General features: G+C 50.6%; 7 protein-coding genes across 7 annotated transcripts; 3 read left to right on the forward strand and 4 right to left on the reverse strand.

The window, feature by feature from the left end:
• Positions 1-77: 77 nt before the first annotated feature.
• Positions 78-2,436, reverse strand: N7481_004012 (uncharacterized protein; the record flags this gene model as incomplete). Its single annotated transcript, XM_057263231.1, has 2 exons — positions 78-1,861; positions 1,920-2,436. Coding segments are annotated over 2 exons (2,301 nt in total), but the record flags the coding sequence as incomplete, so codon positions are not given.
• A 2,224-nt stretch (positions 2,437-4,660) lies between these two features.
• Positions 4,661-7,174, forward strand: N7481_004013 (putative C6 transcription factor (Leu3); the record flags this gene model as incomplete). The annotated part of the gene is made up of 7 exons (XM_057263232.1): positions 4,661-4,849; positions 4,978-5,215; positions 5,316-5,415; positions 5,475-5,912; positions 5,966-6,234; positions 6,287-6,811; positions 6,864-7,174. The coding sequence occupies 7 exons, from the start codon at positions 4,661-4,663 to the stop codon at positions 7,172-7,174; spliced, it is 2,070 nt and encodes a 689-aa protein (XP_057124893.1).
• An 882-nt stretch (positions 7,175-8,056) lies between these two features.
• On the forward strand, positions 8,057-10,934 carry N7481_004014 (uncharacterized protein; the record flags this gene model as incomplete). The annotated part of the gene is made up of 9 exons (XM_057263233.1): positions 8,057-8,269; positions 8,342-8,763; positions 8,821-8,995; positions 9,077-9,193; positions 9,255-9,429; positions 9,503-9,547; positions 9,656-9,848; positions 9,953-10,127; positions 10,350-10,934. Coding segments are annotated over 9 exons (2,100 nt in total), but the record flags the coding sequence as incomplete, so codon positions are not given.
• A 491-nt stretch (positions 10,935-11,425) lies between these two features.
• On the reverse strand, positions 11,426-14,152 carry N7481_004015 (uncharacterized protein; the record flags this gene model as incomplete). The annotated part of the gene is made up of 1 exon (XM_057263234.1): positions 11,426-14,152. The coding sequence occupies one exon, from the start codon at positions 14,150-14,152 to the stop codon at positions 11,426-11,428; it is 2,727 nt and encodes a 908-aa protein (XP_057124895.1).
• A 1,611-nt stretch (positions 14,153-15,763) lies between these two features.
• On the forward strand, positions 15,764-18,029 carry N7481_004016 (serine/threonine-protein kinase; the record flags this gene model as incomplete). Its single annotated transcript, XM_057263235.1, has 4 exons — positions 15,764-16,198; positions 16,365-16,409; positions 16,555-16,799; positions 16,853-18,029. 4 exons carry the CDS (start codon positions 15,764-15,766, stop codon positions 18,027-18,029), a joined length of 1,902 nt encoding a protein of 633 aa, XP_057124896.1.
• A 1,091-nt stretch (positions 18,030-19,120) lies between these two features.
• Positions 19,121-21,134, reverse strand: N7481_004017 (uncharacterized protein; the record flags this gene model as incomplete). Its single annotated transcript, XM_057263236.1, has 5 exons — positions 19,121-20,234; positions 20,291-20,508; positions 20,571-20,583; positions 20,650-20,749; positions 20,858-21,134. The coding sequence occupies 5 exons, from the start codon at positions 21,132-21,134 to the stop codon at positions 19,121-19,123; spliced, it is 1,722 nt and encodes a 573-aa protein (XP_057124897.1).
• Positions 21,135-24,708: 3,574 nt separating this feature from the next.
• On the reverse strand, positions 24,709-26,471 carry sxa2 (putative pheromone processing carboxypeptidase (Sxa2); the record flags this gene model as incomplete). The annotated part of the gene is made up of 4 exons (XM_057263237.1): positions 24,709-25,601; positions 25,650-25,876; positions 25,939-26,221; positions 26,273-26,471. The coding sequence occupies 4 exons, from the start codon at positions 26,469-26,471 to the stop codon at positions 24,709-24,711; spliced, it is 1,602 nt and encodes a 533-aa protein (XP_057124898.1).
• Between the last annotated feature and the right edge of the window lie 793 nt (positions 26,472-27,264).

Here is a 27,264-nt window from a genome sequence, read left to right on the forward strand (position 1 = left end):
GCCAACATAATTAACAGCCACCACCTGTTTTTGATTAGCATATATACCCAGTTGAATACGAAGGGATAAAACTTACCTCCTCCACCACCACATCCTCCACCTCCTCCGCCACCACCACCACCGCATCCTCCCCCTCCGCCTCCGCCTCCGCCTCCGCATCCTCCACCACCACCTCCGCAGCCAGAACCTGTTCCTCCAGCACAGCCAGCAGCGCCAAAGCCACCACAAGATCCAGCAGCAACACCTCCACCACAGGTGCCCGAGCAACAATTTCCAACACCACCTGCACTGACATTCATGCAGCTCGGGTTGCACGGGTATGAGCCTGCGCTGATTCCAGGGTCACACATATATGGACCGTAGTAAGGTACATACATGGGGTAACCCCAGACAAGTGGTGTATAGTAATAAGGCTCAACGCCACCATCATTAGATCTCTTGCCATCAGAGCGAGAACGGCCACGCTTTTCAGCCCGACGAACAGACTTCTCATAGTTCTGATGCAGGCGAATCCGCTGAAGAGTCCCGACACGATAATCTTCGGCCGCCAACGTGGTCGGTCGGACAGCATTGTGCGCCGAAATATGAGGGTTCTTGTCTGGGTTAGAGGAGATATCATTGCGATCATGTAGCGTGTCCGCGGCGTCACGGGCACGAGATGCCGAGCCTAGGTTGAAAAGGCGATCGTAGAGGTCTGGTGCGCGGGTAGCTTCGCAGTACCAGCAGGTACATTCGCTGTAGATTCCGCCGTTTGTGGCTCGGCGGTACATCTTGGTCGTCCATTCGAAGGCCTCGGAAAGTTTATTTTCATCGACTTTGTCGTCATGGTCGATGAATCGGCGTTGGGCACCGGGCAGGGTACGAATACTATGCCGGTAGTACCGACGTGGCTGTAGTTGATGGGTGTGCCAGGCCAAATCAACGTCTAGTGTAGGGACAGCCATGTTCTTCGGGTTTGATAGCATAATATCAAAAAATACCTCATACTTCTTGATAAGACGCTCGGCCGTATCCATCACAGTGGGTGAATGTAGCCAGTCGATGTTATCCATCTTCTGGACGAAAGTCCCCTGGCGGATCACTGCACCAACGAGGTCAAGGCCGAAGGGACCGAAGTTCTCCCAATAATGGGACATCATGCGACGGAAATGAATTTTCTCTCCCGGTTTACTCCCACGGCCAGCACTGTGTGCCTTTTTGAGAATGGCGGCGTCGCGGATCTGGAGTTCCAAATGAGAGCGAAGATCATCAATGTTCTTGCACCAATCCACTCTAGCATCGGTAAAGGCGAGCAAATCTTTAGAGGCAGCCTCCATCAAACGGTTGGGAAACATCATAGATCGATGAATCAGGTAAGTCTTCATTTGAGTTGGGCCCGCGGGGATACCGTGCAAGTTATAAATCGTTCCTGGCACCGGTCGATTGAAGGTGATCAGCTCCGTAAGGTCTTTGCGAAACTTGGCAACTCGAAGTCGATCATGGTCAAGAACATGTGAACAGGAGCTACACTTGATCTTAAATGATGCGTCTGCATAGCCCGTGCATTCATTGAATGGCTCTTTGAGCTCGGGTCTCATCTTGCCTTCGGTCCATAACACAGTGAGCGGCTTTTTACAGGAGGGACATTCAATTTCCAATCCAGGAGGATCTTCCAAGTTATCCCATTCCATATGAAGCTGTGTCTTGAACATTTGGATGCTCTTTTCGCTGACAGTGTACACCAGTGTTCGGTCGTTAATGGAGCGATTTATCGCTTCAAAAGGGAATCCAGTTCTCCAGGTGCTCATCTTTCCATAACGAATACAGTCCTCGAGGAAATCCCTGGGATTAAGCATATGAGAATGCCATACCATCAGGATATCTAGGTTTCAATCAGTATCGCCTGTGTTATACTTTGATGGATATAATTTCCGACTCACCGAGTGGGGGCAGATTGTCTTCGCTCCACAAAACCAGGGTTTCGCTATCGAGAATGTTTTCATATTCGGGGCTTTCTAGATCGGAAATCGTCACATGTGGTCGAGACATGGGAACGCATGTGAACCACCACTTCCGATATCGCTCGACGGCGCGAGCTGTGTATATGGCCCAGCGTTTCTCGCGAATACGAGCCCGGGACTCGTTGAGTGCTTGGGGCATGTCCCGATGGATGTCGGCTTGCTTGTCGAAAATACCGAAGAGACCATCGTTATTTGAGACCATGTCACGCAGATCGGCTAGAACAGCCAGAAACTTGAGGTGGGCAACACATTGGTCGCGCGTCACCGTACTGGGGAGAGAGGGTAGGTTCTTTGTGTCGCTGAGGTTCAACTTGGGGAAGTTGAGGAGTAGTTCCTCCTCTTGAGTATAGGAGGGCGGCCTCTCCTTGGCGTCAACGTTGCTGGCGGCGCCTTTGGAGGGCGCTTCCTGGGACTTGATGTCCGTGGACATGCCCATGGTTGCGGTTGGTAGAATCAGTGATGATGGATGTTGAAAGGAATCACAGACAAGGAACGGCAGATGGCGGAGATGTCAGCTTTGAGTGAGGGTGGGTAGAGTGATGTGGTGAGATTTTGTGTTGAGGGAGCCAGATGATCCTGAGGAGCCTGGGGGATTTAAATCAATTCCGGATCAGAGCGGCTCCCATGGATGAAGAATCCTATCATATCAGGTCTTGCCAGAGTCATCCAATCAGTGTTTATGGTACCCTATGGCAATCGGGGCCGAGTTGGCGTGGCCGGGGCACTAGACAGGACCAATGATGAGGGAAACAGTTGCATCTAAGGGGCCTGGAAATGAGCCGAGAAAAACGCCTAGCTAAGCCTTGCTGATGATGAGATTCAAGCTTCCAAGCTTCCAGCAAGCCAATAGAATTCCGGGGTGAAGTACATGTGACTCCGTAGCAGAAGGTTCCATGCGATTTCCTTGAGGGGAAGGCACAGTCGGGGCGGGGAGGGGCGGGGAAGGGGCGTGGAGGGACCAATCAAATACGCCTGCACTGCCTCGCAGCTTCCCAAGGGTTCTCCGCCCCCATCTAGAGTGACCTCATCTTTAGCATAGCAATACATAGTACACTTCAAGTTCGATTTTGGAAATTCCTTTGCTAATTAAAGAACATGTTGATCTCCGAGTGGCCGAGTCCGACTGTGGCAAACAAGTTGAGCTACTATACCTAGTACTGTACATTATACATCTACTACTATCTACGATCTCGGGAGTAGTATAAATTGGTGGGTGACCTCGGGGTCTTCCCAATCAAAGGTCCAATATTCACCGATTCCATACCTAGCTTGACTGGTAGTAGTACTACTACTAGTACAATCATTGTTTATACGAGAAGGGGCGTTAAGCCTTCTCCGGGCTCAGCCCACGAGTTCAATGTAACCCGGGGCTCTGAGTCCTCGCCCGAGTTGAATAGAGATTACGCCCGGGCCGAGGTATCTGCCAGTGCTCATCACATTTCCATGGAAATATCATAATGATATTTTGTTTGTTGCGCCGTTATAGAGCAGTATACGCGAGCTCGTTTTTCGAAACAGTCCGGGTCCTTGGGGTACAGACAGACGTTGGAGATAGAAACTTTAGTGGTGCGTTCATTGCTAGTAGCTTGTCTATTTATTATCTAGTATTACTTAACTATCTTCATCTATAAGTTTCAGTAATTGACCTTGATTACATGAGAGCGGCATTCGTACATGCCAGTGGTATAAGAGAAGGGCAGTGGCCATGGGGGCTACCGCTAAAAAAAGCCTTTGGGTTCAAGTTCTTTAAGGCTGGATGATACCGCATCAAATGAACTTGAAGTTCTAGGAAATAATCAAATAGGCTACGGTAAATTTAATGACTAGCTACAGGTTTATTCATTCCGAGTCCTCTGGGTACCTAGGTAGGTACTAGTATCCATGGATATTCTATTGATTGTTCCAAAATTATGTATATCTCTCCTTCAAGTTGCACAGCCCTGCAGGGATAAAGAAAACAGTTGTTCACCGCACGGCTCCACCTCCCTGAGCACGTCATCTTCTAGATGAAATTCCTTTAAGCGAGAACCAGTCTCGACTTCTCCGGGCGAATCGATCAGCCGCTAGTCGAAATGAGCTACCCACCTTCCACGGTGGATCATCGAGCGGTCGTTGCGAAAGGGCCATGCTGCACGTGAGCTATGACTTTTCAAGACGAGCTAGCTGCATGAATGGAAGTCATTGGGATAATAATGAGCTTGAGAAGTATTTGCCAAGAAATATTAATTCTTCAAACACGAGATACTACAATATCTTTCTCAAAAATTCAATCCCAAGGATCAAATCTGAAATCTGGTGTAGGGAATCCGATTTACCGCCTTGCCGGAGTCACCTGATACCTCCCCGCGCTGAGTCACCCACCAGAGCGCCGCGCTCAAAGTTCCAGTTCCAAGTCTGCAATCGCCGTGCGGAGAGCTTGCGGTCCAATTTGACTTGGAACAAATCGACTGTCGTGTCTGTACCTTTAAGCGACTTGCCTGCATCATCTGTGCCTCACCGGACAAGTCACCCTAGTCTCGCTCGAAAAACTCGATTCGGCCTGCATCAACGTCATCAGCCTGGCGTCTTTTGGCCGATCAAGCGGAATCGGAGGGTCCCAGAACCCTACCTTCGATCCAACAGTGGGGATCGATAATGCTACAGCTGTCATAAATCCCGTAATGGCGGGCGTTAATCATGCGCCAGTCTCCATGGCTGCTTCCGACATGCAGAATCGCAAACGCAACGTGACCATAGCGGGGATCGACAGCTCACCGGGGAGTATTGACGAGGCGGACGATATCGACGGTCGTGATGACAAGAGGCGCCAACCCGTGAAGCGTGCCTGTAATGAATGTCGACAACAAAAGGTATGTGCAGCCCAGTTCGCGCGAAACCATGCGACGCTGGCCGACATCTGTTGGAGTGGCGGTGATGACATGTTCCGGTCTTTTCCAAACAAGAACAATCCCTTAAACTGACTTCTTCATTTTCGCAGCTCCGTTGCGATGTTGTCCAAGATCCGTGGGGTGATTGTTCTCGATGCCGTCGGCTGAAACTGGACTGCAAAATCGAGTCGAATTTCAAGCGGGTTGGGAAACGCAGCCGCAATGCCGAGATGGAACGAGAGATTATTGAATTGAGAAAAAAAAATCTTAACCAACCCTTCATCGACACCCCTTCCTCAACAACCTCTACCGGCAGGCCAATTGACGCCCAAGCAGGAGTCCAGCCAGGTCAGCCCCGCTGGCGTTTATCAAACCCCCTCGGCCGTATCGTCGGACCAATACATGGGTTCCCAGGAAGCCGTAGCATCGCTACTTGACCTGCGATCAGGATTTGACGGGTCAAATTATATGCGGAATGGAAACCAACAATTCAAGCGACTCGAAGATGTTATGATCGCTCCGGAGAAAGTAACGGAGCTGTTCAACATGTAAGACACTGACGATTACACTCGTATTCACGACCGGATCTAACTCTTTGGAAAAATAGGTTCTTCACCTACAGCCATCCTTTTCTACCGTTCTTAGACCGACAGCAATCCCCGGACGATTACTATACTGCTTCACCTTTGCTGTTTTGGACGATTATCAGTGTTGGTGCTAGGCGATATCAGGGTGACACTGGATTGTTGAACTCTCTTGCAGGCCCTGTCACTCGCCTAGTATGGAGCACGCTAGCAGACATTCCTCAAAGCTATCATGTTGTTAAGGCGCTCTGTTTGCTGTGCTCGTGGCCATTTCCCACGAGCAGTACGTCCACTGATCCGACGTTTATGCTTTGCGGAATGATGATTCAGGTTGCCATGCAGCTTGGACTTCATCGACCATCCCACAGCCAAGACTTCAGCAAATTCCGTGTGGAACTTATTGAAGATGAGCTTAGAGATAAAGTACGCACGTGGGCTATTTGTAACATAGTTGCACAAAGGTATGCTACACTACTCACTTCCCCCTTGAAACATCTTCTCATTTCCTTTTCAGAGTTTCTACTGGATACGGTCAACCACCGTCAACAATCTACGACTGGACATTATCCTCGAATGATTCCTCGGATCCCAACTTCAAACTACCCGGGGAAATTCGATCTAGGTTGGAGATCGAGGAATTCTGCGATAAGATCACCAGAGCACTATATACAAACCGACGTGATCCTGTCGGTTTGACTAGCGATCGGGAGAGAAGCACCTTGCTTTCGTTCCTTTCGCGGGATTTTGACGAACTTGAAGAACACTTCAAAGGACAAAACGATTGTAAGACCAGACTCGTCTCACCTCCCGTTATGCAAAACTAATTTACAACTAGGTATCACCGATCTATTTCTTCGTGCTTCAAATCTTCATCTCCATCTGTCAGCGTTCTTGGATGACCCTTCCGCGAAAGATTACCGGGAGCGTCTCCTTTCTCTTTACGTTGCAACCACATCATTCCTTGAGGTGGCAATGAAGCTTGAGACTGAAGTTGGACCCGTTCTATCCTATACCCCCTACTACATTTACCAAATGATGGTCGCTGCCGGTTGCACCCTTCTCAAATTGAGCAAGAGTTTCTTTGCCACCCACATTGACATGGAATACACGAAGAGTCTATTTAACCGCACCATTTGGGCTGTCCGCGGTGTGTCTGTATCGAGCAATGACCTGCCAGAACGTCTTGCCGAGGTTCTGGCCCAGATGTGGAGATTGGGCGGCGCCCCCCAGGTAACAAGCGGATCCGACGTGGATGATTCTCTGAGACTGAAGGTTCGCTGCCGAATGAGCATGTCTCTACTCTTCGACTCTGTCTGGCGATGGCGAGAGGATGCCAGAACCAAGGGTCGAAACATTGAAGGTCAGTACTTGGTCCCCATATCATGTCTAGAAATCAAACTAATTTCGCAAAGCCTATCTCAAAAACCCGACCAATCCCGATTCAGCCGCCGATTCTTCCGCAACGTCATCCGTCGGCCCTCTACACACCTCTACATCCACGCCTGGTATATCCGGTGGCGATCCAAGCCTTGCACCAGCACCAATGATCCCAGCCAATCTGGGGGTCCAGGCGCCAGGTACTGGCGTTGGCGGACTTCCTAGTGGGTTCATGGAACCGAATTACGAGGTTTTCGACCCGCTTAACTGGCTGCTCGACGGCCTGGTCGACTTGCCTTACTCATACTCCGCTATGGGCGGAATGGAGCCACAGGGCATTGCATAAAGCAATTGCTTGGCGCTTCTGATTCTCTGGCGTTGTTATTTTGCGGGAGTAATTTGTGCACGTCTCTGTTTGTACTACTATACCACACGGACCCAATCGTTGATACCTCACTGGGAGTTTTCTTTTCTTTTCTTCTTCTTTCCCCCGCCTTACTACAGGTCATTGTGGTCTGACGTTTCCTTGTTTATGATTTTTTAACGAGTTTCCTACTCGGCATTCTGGCGATGGAGCCGTGTCAGAGTATATGAAGCCCTATGTCAATTTACTTCTTTTTCTGGCCCGATTCGACAGTAGCTGCATGCAATATTGAAATAAAAGCCCTGTACAGCTGCAATTGAAAGTCACATTATCAGGTCCGCCACGTTAGATTGGCCATTGCACATGTATTGCCTTGAAGTTACACGCTTATTTTGCTATTCACGGCAGTGGGCTCCCTTGTCGATTTACATAGTCTGAAGTGTGGGGACCATGCCGCCATCGACTCAATTACACCCTGGTTGCCTAGTCATCTTGTAATGGATTCCCCTGCGGCATATTTTCTGCTACGCCATTATAACGCCCTCCCCTCCCCTTTCACTCTTGCTAGGCCCCTCTTCTTCTGACTTCAGGTATGAGGCTCCCAATGGCTCTATTACAGTTTGTATGTTCTGGATGGTTTGAGCCTCCAGTTGGAATCCTGACTGTCTTTATCGGTGCCTATGTTATCTTTGGCTGTGTGATTATATTTTTTTTTAATCTTTACGTCGAGTCAACTGGCCAACGTGAGTATTCTCATTTCATATCCAGGTCCAATAAAACCGTACCCTATGAAATCAACGAGAAACCTCCAAGACTGATCTTAAAAACGTGTTTTGACAGAGTAATGTTCCTTTTGTGATAGCTGCACGCCCTTGTGCGATTATCTACCAGCACTACCGGTTCCTTGTGGACGGACCGGGACTCATCAAAAGAGGATACGACCGGTTCTGTGACGGACTCTTCGAAATCCCGCGTACATTCCGATTTGGCCAGGTTATCGTTTGCAAGCCTGAGTTAATTGAGGAGTTGAAGAATACCGGAAGCGCCGTCGCATCTCCGGAGCCATGGATTGACCAGGTGAGGGCCTCGCGCTCCCTTCCCACTTGAGCTTGCCTTGGGCTCTGGTCTCGGGACTAAATTTCGCAAAAGCTCCTTCAGATTTCTCACGTCATGCCTGGGTATTTCCCCTCTGGTGAAGGGTGGCCTGCGGTTGCGAAGACTACTCCAGGTGTCATTCGTGGAACTGTGCACAAGCATTTGGATCGGTATATTCCGGCAATGAACGAGGCGATACTAACCCAACTGCGTGCTCTACCCTTTGACGAGAGCGGTGGTAAGCTCAATTCTGCCATTTATCTTAAATTTTGTATATGTTTAAATGCTCTCATTCCAGAATGTACAATCAGTTGTTTCGAATTCGCATACTCGGTCGTCGCCCGCAGTGGTAGCTATGCCATGGTAGGCGAACGTCTCGCCAGCAATGAAGAATACCTCAAAGCCGTTAAAGAACATATTCTGGGAATGATTATGACTACCCGAGTGCAATTTCTTGTCCCAGATTGGTTGAAAAGGTAACCCTATTCGCTGTCTATGATCCTAGATTTGAGACTGATACGTTCAATCTTCAGATATATAGGCGGCTTTATCAGCCGCCTGGCCACAATAGGTACACGCTGGGATATGCACGCATCACGTAAAGTTTTGCTCAAGCATTTCGACGCTCGGGCGGCTGAGTACCGCGATGAAATGGCATGTCCTGGGGATATAAATGATAAAGACGATGCTAAGTGGACAGATAAGCCAGTCAGTATTTCCTTCGAGATGGCTAATCTAATAGCCTCAAGCTTTATACAAAAACTGAGCTCTCTTGACCGTGGCTCATAGGTTGAGATCTTTCGGTGGCTGTTCGAAAGCTCGGTACTTCGTCATCGATGGAGCTACCCTGAGGTCCTTGGGGAGATGCTGTTGCTCCAGTTTGCCTTCGTATATACGACCGGCTACGTGGGTCCTAACCCTAACACACAATCTTGCAATGAAACTCCGAGGCGCTGATCATCAACAGGCTCTCTACGGCGCTTTGGCCGAGCTAGCCCGGCAACCAGAGTACCTTCAACCACTGCGAGAGGAGGCTGAAGCTGCCCTCGCCGGATTTGGAGCCACCGTCCCAGCCTGTGATCGAATGATACTTCTTGATAGCTTTCTGAAGGAATGCCAACGCCTGCACCCGCCTGCAGCTAGTATGTCCACCTGACTAGCGCCCCCGCCCCGGGACGACCAGTCCATAGGCTAATAAAAGATCAATTGCTGCAGTATCCGCCCACCGGGTCTGTGTCAACGCACTTGAATTCTCCAATGGTCGGTCACCTTCAACTTTCAACTAATCCCGGGCCACGTTATATCCTCTCTTTCTTTTTGCATTATTTGATTATGTGGCTGATACGTTTGGACCCAACATGCATACAGGGATAACTCTCAAACCTGGAACCCATGTCGGCGTACCGAGCAGCTGGATCCAGCGGTCAAGCGCATATTACGAGGATCCAGAGACTTTCGATGGATATCGATTTGTGAAACGCGCAGCGGCTGGGGTAACAAACACCAGCCTAGTCGACCTAAGCCCCGATTATCTTGTCTTTGGAATGGGTGTTCATGCCTGGTAAGTCCTTAAGCTCATGTCCACCATACTAATATCCTTGTATTTCATCATTTTAATACCAACCGCCCGAGAATCCTCGGCTGACTCGTTCATGCTTATTGCAGTCCCGGCCGGTGGATGGCAAGTGCTCTAATGAAGCTAGTTATTGCCGAGTTATTGATTCGCTTTGACATTCTTCCCGAAGCCGAAGGATCCTCGCAGGGTCCATTGATCGGATCTCTCTCCTTCGAAGAGTTCTATGTGCCCAACTTTGGGCTGAAAGTTCGTCTCCGTCCGCGGGTATAAAGGGAAATGTGGCAGATAGTATGGTCGAGAACCATGGACTCGGAACTATTTTTGTAACCTAGCTTCAAGATGAAAGTTTATTTAACCTGTACCCCACCAAGTTGAAGCTTACACCTAGGGCGATGATAAGCGGTCAAGTGTGGACCGCTACTCTGTAGGAATGACTGGGTCTCACTGGGTCCATCGGGAGCTCCCCACATCGACATCATTCCTCAGAAGCTTCTCCAAGCCAGACTAAACTCCTTCAACCATCCCAGTCAAGCCCAAGCCCCCCCCTTGGAAATGCCCTCCTCCCGCCCTCTGATAATTCCCCAAAAGCGGGCCCTATTCCCTCCAAGGACGAATAGCATCTCCCCTCAAACCCGCACATATCAACTCCTCAATCCGAGCGCCGTGGCGGCTGAGACGTGCATAAAAGAGCCCCGCAACCCGGAACCCGAAGACGAGCCTGCGAGCCATCCAGGGAGCGGAGATGACGGATCAAGTAATCTCACGCGCATTGAGTTCGACTTCGCAGCGCCCCCGCAACCATTTCTCGATCCACCTGCCTGGGAGGCGATGCTGAAGCGGTCACGGACGAAGAGCTCATCTGGTGAGGAGAACCGTGCCGGGGGCGCGGGAGAGGGCGAAGGAGAGGGAAGGGCGAGTGGGGGCTCTGAGACTCCCCAAGACCAAAGGGTTCGAAGGGAAAGGGAGGCGGAATACAACTCTCTCGCGATCCGGGGACGGTCGAGTATATCTGGGCGTGGGAAACGAGGGCGAGGGGTCGGGAGAGGGGGATATTGGGGAGGGCGACAGTGATACGGAGGCTGTACTGTCATACCAGGAGGAGCAGCTGGAGTTCTATCTCTTGCAGGGTACTAGTAATCAGTCTACAAAGGCGCATATTTGCATAGAAGAAAACAGGGCTATATTTCATCGTGGGCTAGAAATGCGTGTTCAGATAACGCGGAGTTGCTTATGGTACATCTTCCAAGTAGGCCAAAACATAACAGGCGCAGGTGGGCATAAGCATAAGTCATCGAGTCGTCAGCTTGAGTCGTAAATAATTCGTAGATCTCGTATCGGAAAGGCTTCAACCCATGCACGCAGAGTGGGAGAGGGGGGGGGGGCGCAGAGACAACAGAAACAGAAACAGGGACATAAAACATAAACATCAAACATCCATAACAGAGAAACAGGGGCAAAGCAGAGCGATTGACTCCCAGATGCAGGATCATTGTAAAAGATTTCAGTCATGTGGAACATATCCAGGCAAAATGCATGGTTTAACGTGGCGTGGATATAGCAAATCAGCGGGCGACTTCATTGGTGGTGCTGGACGCCACATAGACCGGCCCCCCAATGCTCTGCTTAAGGGTCTCGCGGCGAGCAGCTCGTTTCCTCTCATCACGTCGCAGACGCAGACGCCGGAGACGGATCCGCACATTGCGCAACGACATTGATCGAAGACGTAGGCCCCATCGACTAACCTGAGGAAGGACACGGTAGCGGTGCTGATACAATGGGGACCGAATCATACCCCGATCGACCAGACTGCCGCGACTGGCGTTATAGTCCAGTACTCGTCTCATCTCGGGGCTGCGGCGTGCCAGCGAAGGTGGTCCGTCGAAGATAATTCGTTGCTGGGGCAGACCGAGTGAGTTGTTGACGACCAAAGAACTGTCAGGGCCGTGGACGCTTTGACGAGCGGATCTTCCCTTTTCGGGGGACCCGGGGATATCATCCCAGAATCCACGCGGTCGCCAGAAAGGGTGCAGGTTACTGTCCATCTCTAATCCTGCTGTCCGGTTTTTGGCTGATCGCATGGACAGTGTCCGTGTGATAGTATTGAAAGATTCCGATCGTGGCCTGGCGCTCCAAGGGCGGCGAACCGAGTTCCAACGACGACCTAAGCGTGCACCACCATCTTTGTCCTGGTTGACATCTCCAGCTTGCTGGTGGGTGGGAATCGGTGGCAGAGGCTTGGAAACTGGAGGCTTCGGTGGTGGGCGTGGATTCTTCAGTGGGGAGTCGACGAGGGGAGTTGCTAGGTGAGAAGACAGACCGATCAACGGATCATCAGCTGCTCCGGTGGGCATCTCTGGTGTTCGTGGGTAGAATCCGGGATTGTGGAAAGCCTGGAGCACGCATGTCTCAGGGGCCATTCGAGGCTGGTTGACCAGGAGCAGCGACCGGTTATTGTGCGGAAAGAGGCTGATGGCGGTTGCTTCTCGAATTTCGACAGGTCCAGGAGACGAAGACGGAATCGACCATTGCGTATACGGTAACGATGGAGGGCGCAGGGTCGCCATATCGTCAGTCGAGCTGACCCTAAGGGCTGGCAGATTGGGTGCCGCCAGCAGGCTCTTTCTTTGGGGTGGGCACGATGGCTGGTGTTGAGAGTCAAGAACATTGTGGCGTGGCGGAGAGACGGGCTGCTGCTCGAGTCGTTTCTGCATCTCCAGGTCCATGGCAATTGTGTGACTACGCAAGCTATCCGACGTGAGAGATGTTGCCCGCGAATTGTTACGGCTTGTCGGAGCAGAGAGCGACGAGCTACGAGGCGGAATGACAGGGCGACCAACGGGGCGGCCTCGAGAGCTAGTGTCTCGGGACCGTGCAGATGCTGAATCCGACATGGTTCGCTTTCGCTGCCGAGGAACGTCTATGGAACCCGATCCCTTCGATGGCACTGGGGCCCGCTGGCTTGATCGCTGAGACGTAGGCTTCGACGAAATATGACTATTTGGTCCCGACCTCAAGGAAGAACGTCTCTCGGGTACAACGACGACGGGGATAATGTCAACCGAGGCGTGAGGCGCGCTTGTTGTGGTCTTTGAGGAGAAGGAGACGTCTGATGATATACTGCGGCGGTCCTGCTCGGATATGCGACCCGCCTTATGGACAAGACGATGCTGTTGCGAATCAGGGTTTGATAGCGTGGACGTGCGTCCTGAAGTTGTGACAGGCGAGCTCGCCGATCTAAGGGAACCCCTCTTCTCGGTATGCCGCAGTAGTCTCTGCGCTCGTTTAGGAGAGTCGATGATCACGGCCTCCACGGTAGATGTCGAAGAGATACCTGATAACCGGCGGGAGTCCGGGTCTTCCTGGGATGGCCAACCGATTTCTGCCCGGAAACGCTCCATGGAAGGGCTTGCTGATAGGTTGGAGGGTTCTTTGAGTCTACCACGTAGGGTCTGTTCGCGCATCAGCGAGGCATTCAGATTCAGCACGTCCAGCGTGTCATTATCCGAAGCCAATTTAGAACTTTGCCGACTTTGAGATGCGGTGGCTTTCGAGGCTCTGCGCTTGCCAGGAAGTGGAGTCGGTGATCCATCCGCCGGGTTCGCCCATTCTCCATCGAACGACTCGAATCCTGTCTCGTAATCCGTTTCGCTGAGTGGCTGGGAGGCGGATTGAGGGGTGTCTTTGTCTTTGGGACCGGCAAGTGTTGCCCGCAACATAGTCGCCCCATTTGCGAGGGGCTGCCTTGAGGAAGATGGAATCCTCCGTCCAGTCTTTTGCGAAACGCTCCGAGATCGAGGGGTTCGCACCGGTGTGTCCATATCGCCATCTGATGAGATATTCTCGCACGCAGTTTGAAAGGACTCGGCCCGCGAGGAAGAGGATAGGAAATTCCCAAGCTGATTAAGGGTCGGTCGTTTTGTCGAAGTCGTGCGAGGTGGCGTCACATCGGGGGTCGGGGGCTTTGATGGTCGGCGAGGCGTCACCATACCGGTCGAGTGATTCTCTGAGGCGGACGAGTCGGTCTTGCGGGGAGTGCGATCGCGATCGCGATCGTGGTTGTGGTTGTGGTCGTCCATGTTTTGGTCCGGGATCGCACCAGGCGGAGTCAACGGAGGAGCCGGCGTAACTGTGGCATTTTGATCCGGAGAGGCCGGTTGGGCAAGGGCGATAGAATCATGGGAAGCGATGATAGTACTAATACCCCTCCGCGGGAGAGCCTTGTGGGACCTGAAGAGCGGTCGCCCTGATGAATCCACCGACGGGCCGCTCATCACTTCCAGGCCAGGCATCTCAAAAGGTGAAAGGTGAGGGGGATGAGGATGTGAGATGCGATCAGAATAATGGGAGGTTTATGGCATGACCATTTCCTTTCCGACGATTCTTCTTCAGATGAATGGCTCGGCCGTCAACGGTCGCAGGGATCCCATCGCGGGACAATGTTCAGAGGCGTCTCACAGTGAATAGGCAGACGTGATGGGTCAAAGAAGGGTATAAAGAAGAGACGAGATGACAAAGGTGATAGATAAGGATGGCAAAATGATGGATCGCCGGATGTTTCTGCAAGACGCAAGGGAGTCGATCAAAAGGACAGTAAAGGCCTAGGCGAAGGAAAAGGCAAGCCTCGAGGTGGTGGGTGAATGTGAGTGGCTGGGCTGAGATGGAGATGGAGGCAGCGACGGAGACCGACAGCAACAGAGTATTGAGTATTGAGTGTAGGATCACTGGGAGATGAAAGGAGATGAAAGGTGTTTCGTCTCTTTGGCCCCTCTCTCCTGTTGATCTGTGCTGTCTACTGTCGTCTACAGTAGTCTACAGTAGTCTACTGTAGTCTAGCCTTACGTATCTACGTATCTCCGTCCACGTCGACATCCACCCCCATGTGGGGGGAGTTCCTGGATTCTGGAACTCTCCTTAGGCTACTCCGTACCCTCCGATCTGATCGAAATCTACGGAGTAAAAGGAACTGGAAATCAATTTTGGCATGTTTCAGATTGTTGCGCCTCTTCTCCTTACTGCCAGCATGTTTGGCCCCTTGACTTGATGCAGGTCTCTTCGCAACGCGCCACACTCACATTCCACTGCTGTATGGAGTCGAGAAAATGCACGTCTCAGGTTTGCTTCAGAGCTATCCTATCGTCCTATCGGGGCATGGGGTAGCGCTAGATGAAGTGAATGGATGGAGTCGAGCCATCCTATCATGATCAAACAGAATCAGGCTTGGGTTCCGCAGTTACTGGGGGGGAATATGTATGATGCCATTGATGATTTCAATTCAGAACAAGCAATCAACTGGGGGAAAGGTGGGCATCAGGGGGGTGTGTGGCGAGCATGACGCTCCCTCTGAATCAGAGGGGAGACCATGCGAGAGATTGAATATCGTAGATTCAAGGAATGGGATATCCTGGGTATGAGTATCCAGTACTCACCTGGGCCAAGGTAATATCACCATTAATCTAATGGAAGATGCCCTAATACTACTCAGGACACTTCGTACTAGTGTACTAGTACTAAGTACTACGATGACATCGGCGAAGATCCTACCGCGTCATAGGCGTCAACCCGTCAACCCCTCCACGTCCAAGTCCAAGTCCCAAGCCCATTCTGACCTCATCCCGGTTTCCCCCTTTTACCCTCCTCTTCCTCTCCCACACCCTTTTTTCTCAAATCCCAGAGAAAATAAGCTGCAGTGTGTGCTGTGGTGCTTTTCCTTTCCTTTCCTTTCATTTCTTGTCTCCCTCCTATCCAATCTCATCTTTTCCCCTCCCACTCTGCCAACTTTTTTTTGAGCGGGACCAACGTCTTTATCGGCTCCCCCCCCCCTCTCTCTCTCTCCCTCTCTCTCCTCTCTCCTCAATCCCCTCCCACTCCAGCACTTCTTCCACCTCTCCCGACTCTCCATCATGAGCACAATACAGAACATCAAAAACTTCATTCGGCATGGGAAACAAGCTCGCTTTGTAACACCTCATTCCGAACCCACCACCGACGTATCTGCCATTCACGCCGAGCAACAACCACAACCCCAGGGTCAATTCTCCCCCGCTCTGGAGGCCTTTGACACAGGGGATACTCGTGGGAATACCCACGCGACCGCACAACCTCCTTCAGATTCCCAGTCCCACCGCGATCGCTCCGTCGAAATTGAACGTATCGTCGCCGAAGAGAAGGAAACCCGCTCCAAGATGCCTACATACCCCGGCCTCGAGCGCTGGATCCTCGTTGAGAAAATGGGCGATGGCGCCTTCAGTAACGTCTATCGTGCCAAGGACTCGACAGGCCAGCGTGACGAAGTCGCCATCAAGGTTGTCCGCAAATTTGAAATGAATAGCAATCAGGTAGGGTGACCCGATGGTCTTCCTTTCTTCCTCACCCTCTTTTCCCTATTGCATCTTCCTTTCCTTTCCTTTCCTTGTCTTGTCTTGTCTTGTCTTTTCTTGCCTGTCAATTGTTTCTGGTCCGGGAGGGGAAGGTGGCAACACATCGCCAATATCTATTCTGTAGTCCGATCATCTTCATCCGAGCATCAAGGTTCCCAAGGCTGCAGAGGTGCGCAATTTTCTCATCAACGCTTCATGTGGTGTCGTGGCCGGTCCGCTACCTGGCCGCTGCGGATTTGGTTTTTTTTAAATCCTTTCCTTCACCTGATATGGTTGTGTCGATCATTTACTAACGTCTTATCTCTACCCCGCAGCGAGCAAACATCCTCAAGGAAGTCCAGATCATGCGCAATTTGGATCACCCCAACATCGTCAAACTGGTCGACTTTTCCGAATCCCGCCAATATTACTACATCATTCTTGAGCTTTGCCCCGGTGGCGAGCTTTTCCACCAGATCGTGCGATTGACATACTTCAGCGAAAACCTGAGCCGACACGTGATTTTGCAAGTTGCGGAAGCGATTGAATACCTCCACGAGACATCTGGTGTGGTGCATCGGTTCGTCCATCCTCTTGATTGCGAGGTTTGAATTGAGCTAACTAGCAGAACAGTGATATCAAACCCGAGAACCTCCTTTTCTACCCTGTCCCTCACGTTCCCAGCAAAAATCCCAAGGCCCAACAACCGGGTGATGAAGAGAAGGAGGATGAAGGAGAATTCACTCCGGGAGTTGGCTCTGGCGGTATCGGTACAATTAAGATCGCCGATTTTGGTCTATCCAAGGTAATCTGGGACAGCCAAACGATGACCCCTTGTGGTACTGTTGGATATACTGCGCCCGAGATCGTGAAGGATGAACGGTATTCAAAGAGTGTGGACATGTGGGCTATGGGCTGCGTCCTCTACACACTTTTGTGTGGTTTCCCTCCATTCTACGACGAGAGTATCCAGGTCCTCACGGAGAAGGTTGCGAGAGGTCAATACACGTTCCTGTCACCATGGTGGGACGACATCTCCAAGTCGGCCCAAGATCTCATTTCGCACCTATTGACTGTCGACCCCGAGAAACGGTTCACCATCAAAGAGTTCCTTGCCCACCCTTGGATCCGAGGGACAGACGAGGAAACCACCGCGGCTGCTGATGCGCCGCCTCTGGCCACACCCCTTGGCCCAGTCCAGCAACAAGGCCCGAAATTCGACCCTATCGGCGCCGATCAAGCTCCATACCAACCCACCAGCTCTCGTGCCTCCCTGGATGTTCCCTCTGTTGGCATAGACCGCCGAATGGACTTCCGTTCACCCGGTGCATTCAATCTGCGTGAAGTGTTCGATGTCGGTTACGCAGTCCACAGACAGGAGGAAGAAACCAAACGCCGCCGACACGTTCGCCAACAGGCAGCCCAAAGCGGCAACTCGGTGGCCGGTTTCCAGTCCGCACTTGGAGATCTCAATGAAGGTTATGACGACGAACCTGATTACCGCGCCGGACTTGATGCAGCTGCAGGCCAACCGCCTCTCAAGGTTGCCAAGCCCAGCAATGGTGGTGAAATGGCCGGCATGGAAGCTAAGCTTCGCTCCACCAACCTCGGTGCCCAGAGCAGTGCCGCGCAAGCGCGACAAGCTCACCGACAACCTCCTCGCAAGCAAGGGTATGGTCAGCATGATGCGAATGTTGCCGCCGCTGCCAAGAGCAGCATCAGTCAGAGAGCCCAACAACCGTTCGAACTCACCTTGAACGGCGCAACGCTGCTAGAAAAGCGCGGTCGCCGCAATCAACCGGTCATCTGATCATGATCTTTTATGTACAACATACAAGTTTATTGTGCTTCAGCAGTCCTTTGGTTCGCTTCAGCCCCTCATTCATATTTGTTTTCTTTTTTCTCTTTGTCTTTCTCTTTTCACGAGCGACGTCGCATGATATTTTCTTCTCTCATCTATTTTTACCTCCTACCTTCTTATACGCAGTTCACCTCATGACTTATTTTCTCTCCTCGCATATCTTTCCTCCTATCTCTCATCTATCTATCTCTCATTTCGGAACTGTGCGTTATCGGATCAACCGGCGAAGAAGAGCATATATACTCCAAGGCTTTGTTTGACTGGGAATCTGGGAAATGGGCAACGGTGAACGATGGGTTCGACTGGTGACGGTCGTTTTGCGTTATTCCTTCGTTTCTTTCGTTCGAGTGGTTTATTGGATTCTGGTCGGAGTTCTTCTTGTGCCTCTTGCCTTCTCCTGTCTATTAGGCTTTATCTTCAAGGGGCTTTATCAGTCTTTATCACATATTCCTCGTTTCCTTGTTGTACCTTGAGGAAACCCCCTCTCAATTGCATTTCAACCTGGACCTATGGGCGGTGGAAACGCTTGTCGGGTTTGTATACCTACTTAGCGCCTTTGCTCGTCTTGTCTGTTCAAGTTCTTCTCTCTTTGATCATTCGTATTAGTAGTACTGTCGAGTAGACTGACTTCAATGTGTTGCTCTCAGGCCCAGTTTCATAGAAGGCTAGAATCATACCTCACTCACCTGGGCAGTCGCTCGGATGATACGAGGGGGGAAGAGGTTTTAAGAATGATGATATACTAGATTCAAATCTGATATACAATTCAAAAGTCACGATGGTATCACACATATCCACTCGGGAGCCTTGTCGCTCACTCAAGCATACAAGAAAAATCAAAATGCTCCGAAATAGAAAAAAGAAAAAGAAAAGGACCCGCCTCATTTCATCTCGCAGAAAGGCACCAGGCTCAGTTGCGGCGAGTTTCGTCACCTTTAAGCCATAAATATAAACATAGATTCGAAGGTATAGTAAAACAAGGCCTCTGAACTTTCGGAAGGGGGATGCGTCGCTGACACAGCGAAAATGATATTTTGCTTTTACAGAGTCTGTTTTCCACGAGTCTCGATGGGGAGGAAGACCATGGCTACAAATGCAGCCAAGATCAGAGCTCCAGATGCGTAGATGGGCGCATCAGCACTGGAAGTTGAAGCGTAGATGGCGACCAGTGGAGCACATAGGCCAGCAATACGGTTCAAGCAGCTGCAGATACCGGTGCCAGTACCGCGATTCGGCGCAGGGAAGACCTCGGGCGTGTAGGCGTAGAGAACACCGTACATGATGTTTTGGAAAAAGGCTTCGAGGCAAGTGCAAGCAAGCTGCACGCTGGCGTTGGTAGAGGCAGTAAAGCAGAATAATAACACTCCAGTGATCAGGGAAGCGATAGCCATAGTTCCCTTACGACCGATGTACTTGATTTCCACGGTGTAGCAAGCCAGAAGGGAGCCAGGGACACCGACGATGGAGGTGATGGCATAGTTGCGGTAGGTGATGTAGGCCGAATTGGTCTGGCCGCCGGAGCTGCCCAGGTACTGGGGCAGGAAAGCGTTGAATAGAGGATATCCCATACCAATAGTGGCCCAGCAGAACCAGAGGATGACGGTGGTAATTCCCAAGCGCTTGTTATTGAACAGGGGTCCGATGCGCTCCATAGAGAACTTGGAAAAGAAGCGCTTGATAATGTCAATAAAACCAAGCTTCTCTTCCTCCTTTGTCTCGGGGTATCCACCAATCTCGTTCAGGATCTCAGTAGTCAGCCAAGTCTTAGTCTTGTTCTTGTAGGCGATACCGTGGACGGAAGCGACAGCCTCGTCCTGACGGCCGCGGGACAGCAGGAACTTTGGCGACTCGTAGAGATGGAAAAAGAAGAAGCGGGCGATGAACATGCAAAAGGTGATAGCACCCAGAGTCAAGACCAGATAACGCCAGCCCATGTTCTGCTCTTTGGTGCAGTTCTCTGCACTCTCGCAACTGAAAGTTGGAATGAAAGCCCAAGCAAGCAGACTAGAAATTAGCTGGCCAATGGGCCACCACACACTCAGCATGGTCAGCATATTTCCAGAGGCCATGGGCAGGAACTCCAAGAAAAGAGCGCCATCGACAGGCAAGTTACCACCGACACCAAGGCCCAAACAAGCGTACAAGGCGGAGACACTGATGAATAGTTAGCCACGAACAATACTAAATCAGTTTTGTCAGATAAAACATACCCAATCCAGTTGGGAGCACCACCTGCGGCCAAGCCAAAGGCGCCGGCCAAAAACAGAGTGGTGTTGAAGGCGACGCGACGACCAAGAATATCAGAAGCAATACCCCAACTTGACGCGCCGATGCAGAGACCCAAGAAAAGAGCACAGGTGGTGAAGCGGACCTCGGATTCCGAGATCCCAAACTCATAAGAGATAGGGGTCAGAGTAAGGGCAACACCCTAGTAGAGTTAGTTTTGTTGAATGCAACACAACCGAATTTGGTATTATTTTGCCTTCTTACCTGGAGCCAGAGGCTAGAAAATATGTTAGCCAGTTATTCGATGAGAAGGAAAATGGAGTTTAGGACAGAAAGCACTTACTTGTCTGCAAGCCAACCAAAGCCGCAAAGGAAGAACAGTTGCCACTGGTAACGGCCCATGCCGATATCCATGAGGGCACTGTTGATAACCTTCGCCTTGCCTAGATGATTAAACCAGTTAGATTTTGAATAACAAAACATAAAATTCACTATATCATAGTAACGGGCGCTTCTGGGACTGTGTAATCTCGGATAAGAGTTAGACATACGATCATATACAGAGTCGTGTGCCGATGCGGCAACATCAGACTCAACCTCCGCACGTAAAGACTCGATGGTCCGATGAGAAGGTTCATTTACAGAACCGCCAGAGGAGCCATTCTCGGACGAAGAAGCCCGCTCCAGGGGCTTATTTGCATCCGCGGCCTTCTTCTCATCGTCGGTCAGTGCGGGCTTCGGGCGAGCCGGGGCATCAGCCAGCGGGATGACAACGCCCGGGAAGTTCTGTCTATCCTCCTTGAAGGGGTTAAATTTCTCAATGCCCATTATGACGGTTTACGGGCAAGTCGCTTTGGAAATGGAACAGTTGGCGCTACTGCGAAGATCGAGGTGAAGGTTTCGTAAGTCGTTGGTTTAGGGCAAGGCTACAGCTGGTGCAATCGAGAGTGAAAGATTGTCGGAGGGTCTCATCAATGGTGGGCAAGTTCGCACGGGGAATTTTCTGGAAGATCTAGGTCGAGATATGCAGGCTGTGATCGCTGGAAGGTGCGCACGGGGGGTTTCCTAGTATTTGAGTCGAGTCGTGAACTGGGTTGGATGGTATAGTATAGTCGAAGGAACAGAAGAATTCTGTCTTTTTTTGTCTTTTTCTCAGAAAGTTGGAAAATAAAGAAGTGTAGGTAAGGTAGGATGATTCCCAGTGGGAAAAACCGAGGGAAGCTGAAGATAGCTCTACCTCGAACCCAGAGGAAGAGTGGAGTTGAGTGGTTGAAAGGGTGGAGAGGAGATGGGGAGTTGGAAGGTTGAAGAGAGGAAGAAGAAAAGAAGAGAGAAAAGGAAGCCGATGGGAGAGGTCTAATATAGAAAATAGAAACCACGGAAACCCAGTATCGCGCTTTCCCTTCCCTTTTTTTTCACCTTTTTTTTTTCTCTCCGCAAAGAAGTAACGATGGTATTAAATTACGGGATGTCCAGTTGTTTCCAAATTGCGACAAGGCCGGGGGACCCTCTCTTAGCTAGCGCCAAAAGGGGACTAGCGCGAAAGACAAAGTGCATTTCGGGTTTGCCCATCCCGTCTGGGGTTGACCTGTATTGGTATTACAAGACTGGGGTACCGAGTACAGAGTACGGTTGATCCCGGAGCCTCGACAATGTTCATAGGGAATTTGAATTTAAAGAAATCAAAAACGTTGTGATGTCAAGGATATCGGAAAGAGAAAAAAGAAAGAAAAAATACTCGAGGAAAAGAAACAAGGCTCGGCGCCCCTGAACACGACGAGCTGCCGAACACGGCATAGCGCAGCCACACCCTGGCGGGCGATCACTCAGAGGCGTCTTCTTCAACTCTTGACTGGCTGCTCGTCTCGGGCCGCTTTGGGTGGCCGGTCCGTCTATACGGTCCGTGAAGTTTCCCATTCAACTTCCCTATCATCTATCAAGGATCGAGATAGACGGTACAGTGGTGGATGGAAACTTCCCAGGGCTAGAATGTTGCGCGGGCATACTCCGTAGGGGTACCCTCTCTTTGCACAGCCTCAAGAAGACCGAGGGTGGGAGTGAGAGCCAATTGGAACCGTATCAAAATGGTCCTTTAGCCATATGTAGACCGCATTCGAGAGTCTCCACGTGCTCAGGACGACGTCATCGCCCTTCTCTGCCGATGAATCCTGCTCATCCAATCGCAATTTCTGGTTCTCTCTGTCCATCGTCTGCAAAATGACTGACTCCATTACATGTCGATACTTGTACCGTCTCAACGTGCCGATGCCGATCCCCCGCAAGTTCAAAAGAGGATGGTCCTGTAGGGAAGATCTGATTTCACAACGAGCACGACCTTCTCAACGAAACCTGGTGGCGCTTCATCTTGACCGCATTCGGGACTGACCTCTCCGGAGCCATGGGTACATAATCACTCTGGAGAGGCGAAAGATTTTTGATGAACGACCCCCCCTAATAACAGGATACGGGCAATATGACTGGTCAGGTCTACCTTCGCGTAGCTCACTGCACGAATCAGAGTGTCCGCCCTGGCGACCAGTGCTTTTTTTCATCGGCCGATGGTAATTTATCCCAGGTATCCCCCTTGTAACGTGGGCGCCGCCACCCGACACTGCTTGTCGCGACGCCCCCGATCCTACACTTGTGTGAGACGTGGGTCGGTGGTCCCGGTTTCTTTTTCTTTCCTTTTTTTTTTATTACGTGGAGACTGGGGTGGTCCCTCGGCAATTCCCGACTCCCTTGCGGACTCGGTACCTACCATAACAATACCCAATGGGAATCAATCGAATTATTCGGGCGTCTGGACTCCATGGCAAAAACAAGAACAAGAGAGGGTGCGAGAAAGAACGTAATACTATTCAGAACGAACGCTCCACTGAGGCATATCTTTTCAGCCCCAACTTGTCATATTGAATTTTACAACCAAGAGTGCGGGTAACAGGCGGTAGCCCTATGTCTTGGCTCGCGGGCTGGCCGAGGCTGGCCTGGTCGTAAGCTGCCGCTCAAATAAGAAGGCGACTCGATGCAAATGAACATCTGGAGGGTAGATCATCATAAATCATGCTCTCCACGCGACAATTGCATGCTCGCTCTGCATAGGAGCCCTTGCATTTAGGAGGTGGGAAAGGAATTCCCATTTTTGGTATTCCCGGGGTAGCCCAGGCCATCATGAAGCATAACTGTCGTCGCAACTCTGCTTATGCTCTTGCATAATCTACATCATTGTAATTGAATGACTAGGGTGTCAAACAGGGATCAAACTATCTTGCAGTCTTCAGCCCAGACATAGACCAATGGGATAGTCCATAGCTGCTTTTTCGGAGCATCTCCGCTTCACAGAATAGAACAGGAGACAGGCATGCTGTAGATCGGGCATCATTGTCAAGAAAATGCCTCATCATTCTTATCTGGATAAACCTAGTTTTGCTACATATGTGGAATCATATGGCTGAAAGAGAGCTAGTACTATGCGTCCATGACCCGCTTCAGTATAACCCCCGCGTACCTACCGCTTCCCATACGGCCGTGCGGAGAGGATCCATGACGATACGAGTCATCAAACGCCTACAATTCCCTCCGAAATGAGTCAGATACCAATTCACAGATTACATATTAGTAGTGAACACCCTGCGGCTCCACCCTAGCACCATATAATCCCGAAATATCTGGACTAAAACCTTAATGCCATGTCTCGTCCATAGACCGGGAATATAAAGTATCTCACTGGTCACTTTGTTCCAACCCCCTGTTGAAAACTTTCTCGGCACGATAATTGAAATCCCCAAGAGCTGGTAGACCCGACTCTAATACACCTGGGTTAGCAATCACTTTCGAAGGCAAGACAGGGGCGGCGCTGTGAAAAATAACTTAAAACGGAAATCCAGTCCAGGTGGCGGTGACGGCTGACATCACAAGATAATTCTTTGGCGGTTATCTGTGTAGATCGAATTTATCATCTCGAATACAATAGGGGGGATAACGGGATCAAGGTTTCCCGCGGAAAACTCTAGCCAGATAGGCTCCTGTATGCACGGCTATTGCGGGTGCTTATGACTGACTTATGGGGGACTGATAATGCGGAGATGGGCCACACGGTCCGAATGCAAGGCTGATCCGGGCCGGTTTCATGTTTACTGGGCTAATCAAAAATACCTGAATTCCTGGTCAATCTGACGCTGTAGATGAAATGCTATCAGAGTTGCTGTCAGTCCTACCAACCACCGTTCTTGAGAATCTACTGCTTTTTCTATCCTTAATATTGCCGAGAGAAGAGGGCTTTGTCATATGTGCAATTTCATTTGCTGTTTCAGTAGACTTCTTTGTTGCTATGTACGAGATTGCTACTGCCCATACACCATGCTGCTTCTGTTTAATCACAGGGCTTTCGCTTCGATGCGCACTTTCAAAGTGAGTCAGTCCGCTTGAGTAGCCATTCTAGATGGCGATAGGCAACACGTGGCTGGTACTGTGGCTGCATGTGGCCAGACATATAGGTCTCTGCCCACATCAACCCACGTTCGAAGTGCTGAATACCCATGATGCCCTGGGGTCCGTCAAGACTCGATGCGCCATTTTCCTCGAAAACACTCTTGTACATGAGGTCGGGGATTTCAATGTCGATGGGGGTTTCGGGCTTCTCCTGGAATCCGAGGTGGCCATTCCAAGTCATGTTCTGAATGGATAGCAGTGTACCATTGGTGATAATGACCATGTCATAATCGCCATTGCTGATGAGAACACGGTTCGTCGCCTCGATCACCTGAGGCAAAACCTTTTCGATAGGGTTTGCTGATGTATCACCTTCTTGCTCAGGACCTGCGCTGCCGCCCACGAAAACGGGCTCAGCTGAGCATTCGGCCCAAGTTACATTGGGTGCATGCAAGGCATGCTTGACATCCTTCCTGTCAAAATAGACGGTCGAACCTTCGGCCTGGTAGACGAGCGAAGTAGGGAAGGCCAGTACATCCCACAGCAAGGGACACATCAGGTTAATCTCGTACAGATCAAAACATGGGTTTATGCTGAAGATCTCGTTGTAAACCATGTCGAAAACATCACACTTGGCGTCTGTGGTGTAGTTGAAAATCTTGGTCGGTTGCTCCTCGGGTGGAGGGAAGGTCAGGTACTTTTCGATGAAGTCGCTGTATCCACAGGTCTTGTGCAAGTGCTCGAGCTCGTTCATGAATGACTCGTTGAAGTTGAACAGGTTTGCATTATTCTGAACGAGCGGCACCACTGGGACTTGTTCTTGGACGTAGTCGAATTGACCAATGCATGGGTCATAAGCAAGTGCACCTGTTGACGGTTAATGATGTTATATTGATAGTTCCCATTCTCACTAACCTTGTAGGTCGAAGTACTCCTTGTCATTCTCGTCCAGCATTGCAGCTGAGATGTAAGGGACATAGCGACCAGCATAACTTTCACCGGTGACATAGATCTTGAAGTTTTTGATACCGAAGGTCTTTTGGAAGTTCTTGAAGAACTTGACAAAGTCCTGTGCTGTTTCTTCTTGGGTGGTGGCAGTTGGTGTACCGATAGAGTAGCCGGTTCCAACCGGCTGGTCGACCCTGGGGTGAGAGTTAACACACTGCTTCTGCTAATGTATCCAACGACGGTGCTTGATACTAACCACAATACATTGGTGAGGTTCACCCAGGAATATGGATTCTCTACTGGCGCAAAGGTACCAGGTTGCCACAGGAAACGACCGGTTTCCTGGAGGAAGCTCTCCATGGAACTGCAGCCAGGTCCACCATTCAGCCAGATAGTCACCTCGTCCACAGGCTTTCCAATGGTCGGTTGGTAAATGAAAAACAACGCCCGGGAGCTATTACTCATGTCAATCGGCATGAGGCCGGAATACATCTCTCCGATATCGAAAGGTACATCAGGCAAGTGGTTAACCAGATACTCTGGGCGAATGGTCAGCAAAGCAAATCGGTAAATAATGAGATACTACTCACTCTCAGTCTTCTTGTTCGAGAATCGAAAATCCTTTTCGGATCGCACATGCTTCGCCTGAGCAGCCTCCGCTGCCCGCTTGGCGTTCTCCAACGGAGCACGGGCGTGCTCAGCAAAACGACCATGCTTGGATGCGGCGACGGTCTCCGAGCCCACTGCAAGGGCTAGGAGACCGGAGGTCAAAACAGATTTCAACAGCATTTTAGGCTATGGGAGAAAATGGGTGTGATTCGGTGAGAACCCATGAAAATATTCACTCTGCGGAGTAAACAAACTGGAGCGGGTGAATGCAAACTAAATATGTCCTCCGTGCCCTCGAGACTTTTCATGTTACCCCATAAATTGATTAGCGGCCGGCAAGGCAATGCTTCTTCTTGTGCCATTACTGGGTCCCCCTCTTCGATACCAGTGAGCCACTGAGGTCAATTTGCACTGCCCAAGCGGGGTTCAGAATCTCCGCCAGCCCCGGAAATGGTAAATCTCATGCAAATCGCTCACCCCAGCTTTAACCGATCTGCGTCCCTTTGTTTCTGGTTCCCCATTTCCCTGGACAGAGCTGAATCTATCTAGCGGGCAGACATGGCTGCCTTTCATGTTGGAAACTCCCATTTTTCCAGCCTACTGTTCTCTCTTGGTGTGTCAATTTCTGTCTCCGGGTGGATGTTATTCAGTAGATTAGGGCTTCCCGGGACCGCGACGGGATTCCGACAAATAGGCTTATTGCGCCCGGAGATTAGTGACAAAGCTCGATCTAGCTTCTCCTTTCTCCTCTTCCCTCGCGCGGTGACATCAACTAGGCTACGCCCATTGTGACCCCTCCCCGCTCGGATCATACGGCTACCATTACAAAATCTGTGTTGACACTCGGGTTATTCATGTACGTAGCTTACATGTTGCATATGTCATTGTTAGTGAGCTACTGAGTCATGCCCAGGTGCCTTAAAAGTCTTTCTTTAAAATGAAGCCTCTACCTAGTAGAGGGATAACTCGGTTT

The sequence above is a fragment of the Penicillium waksmanii genome (assembly GCF_028829765.1).
Source record: "Penicillium waksmanii strain IBT 27052 chromosome Unknown utg000004l:1.0-5674109.0:1.0-5678898.0, whole genome shotgun sequence".
NCBI classification, from domain to species: Eukaryota; Fungi; Ascomycota; class Eurotiomycetes; order Eurotiales; family Aspergillaceae; genus Penicillium; species Penicillium waksmanii.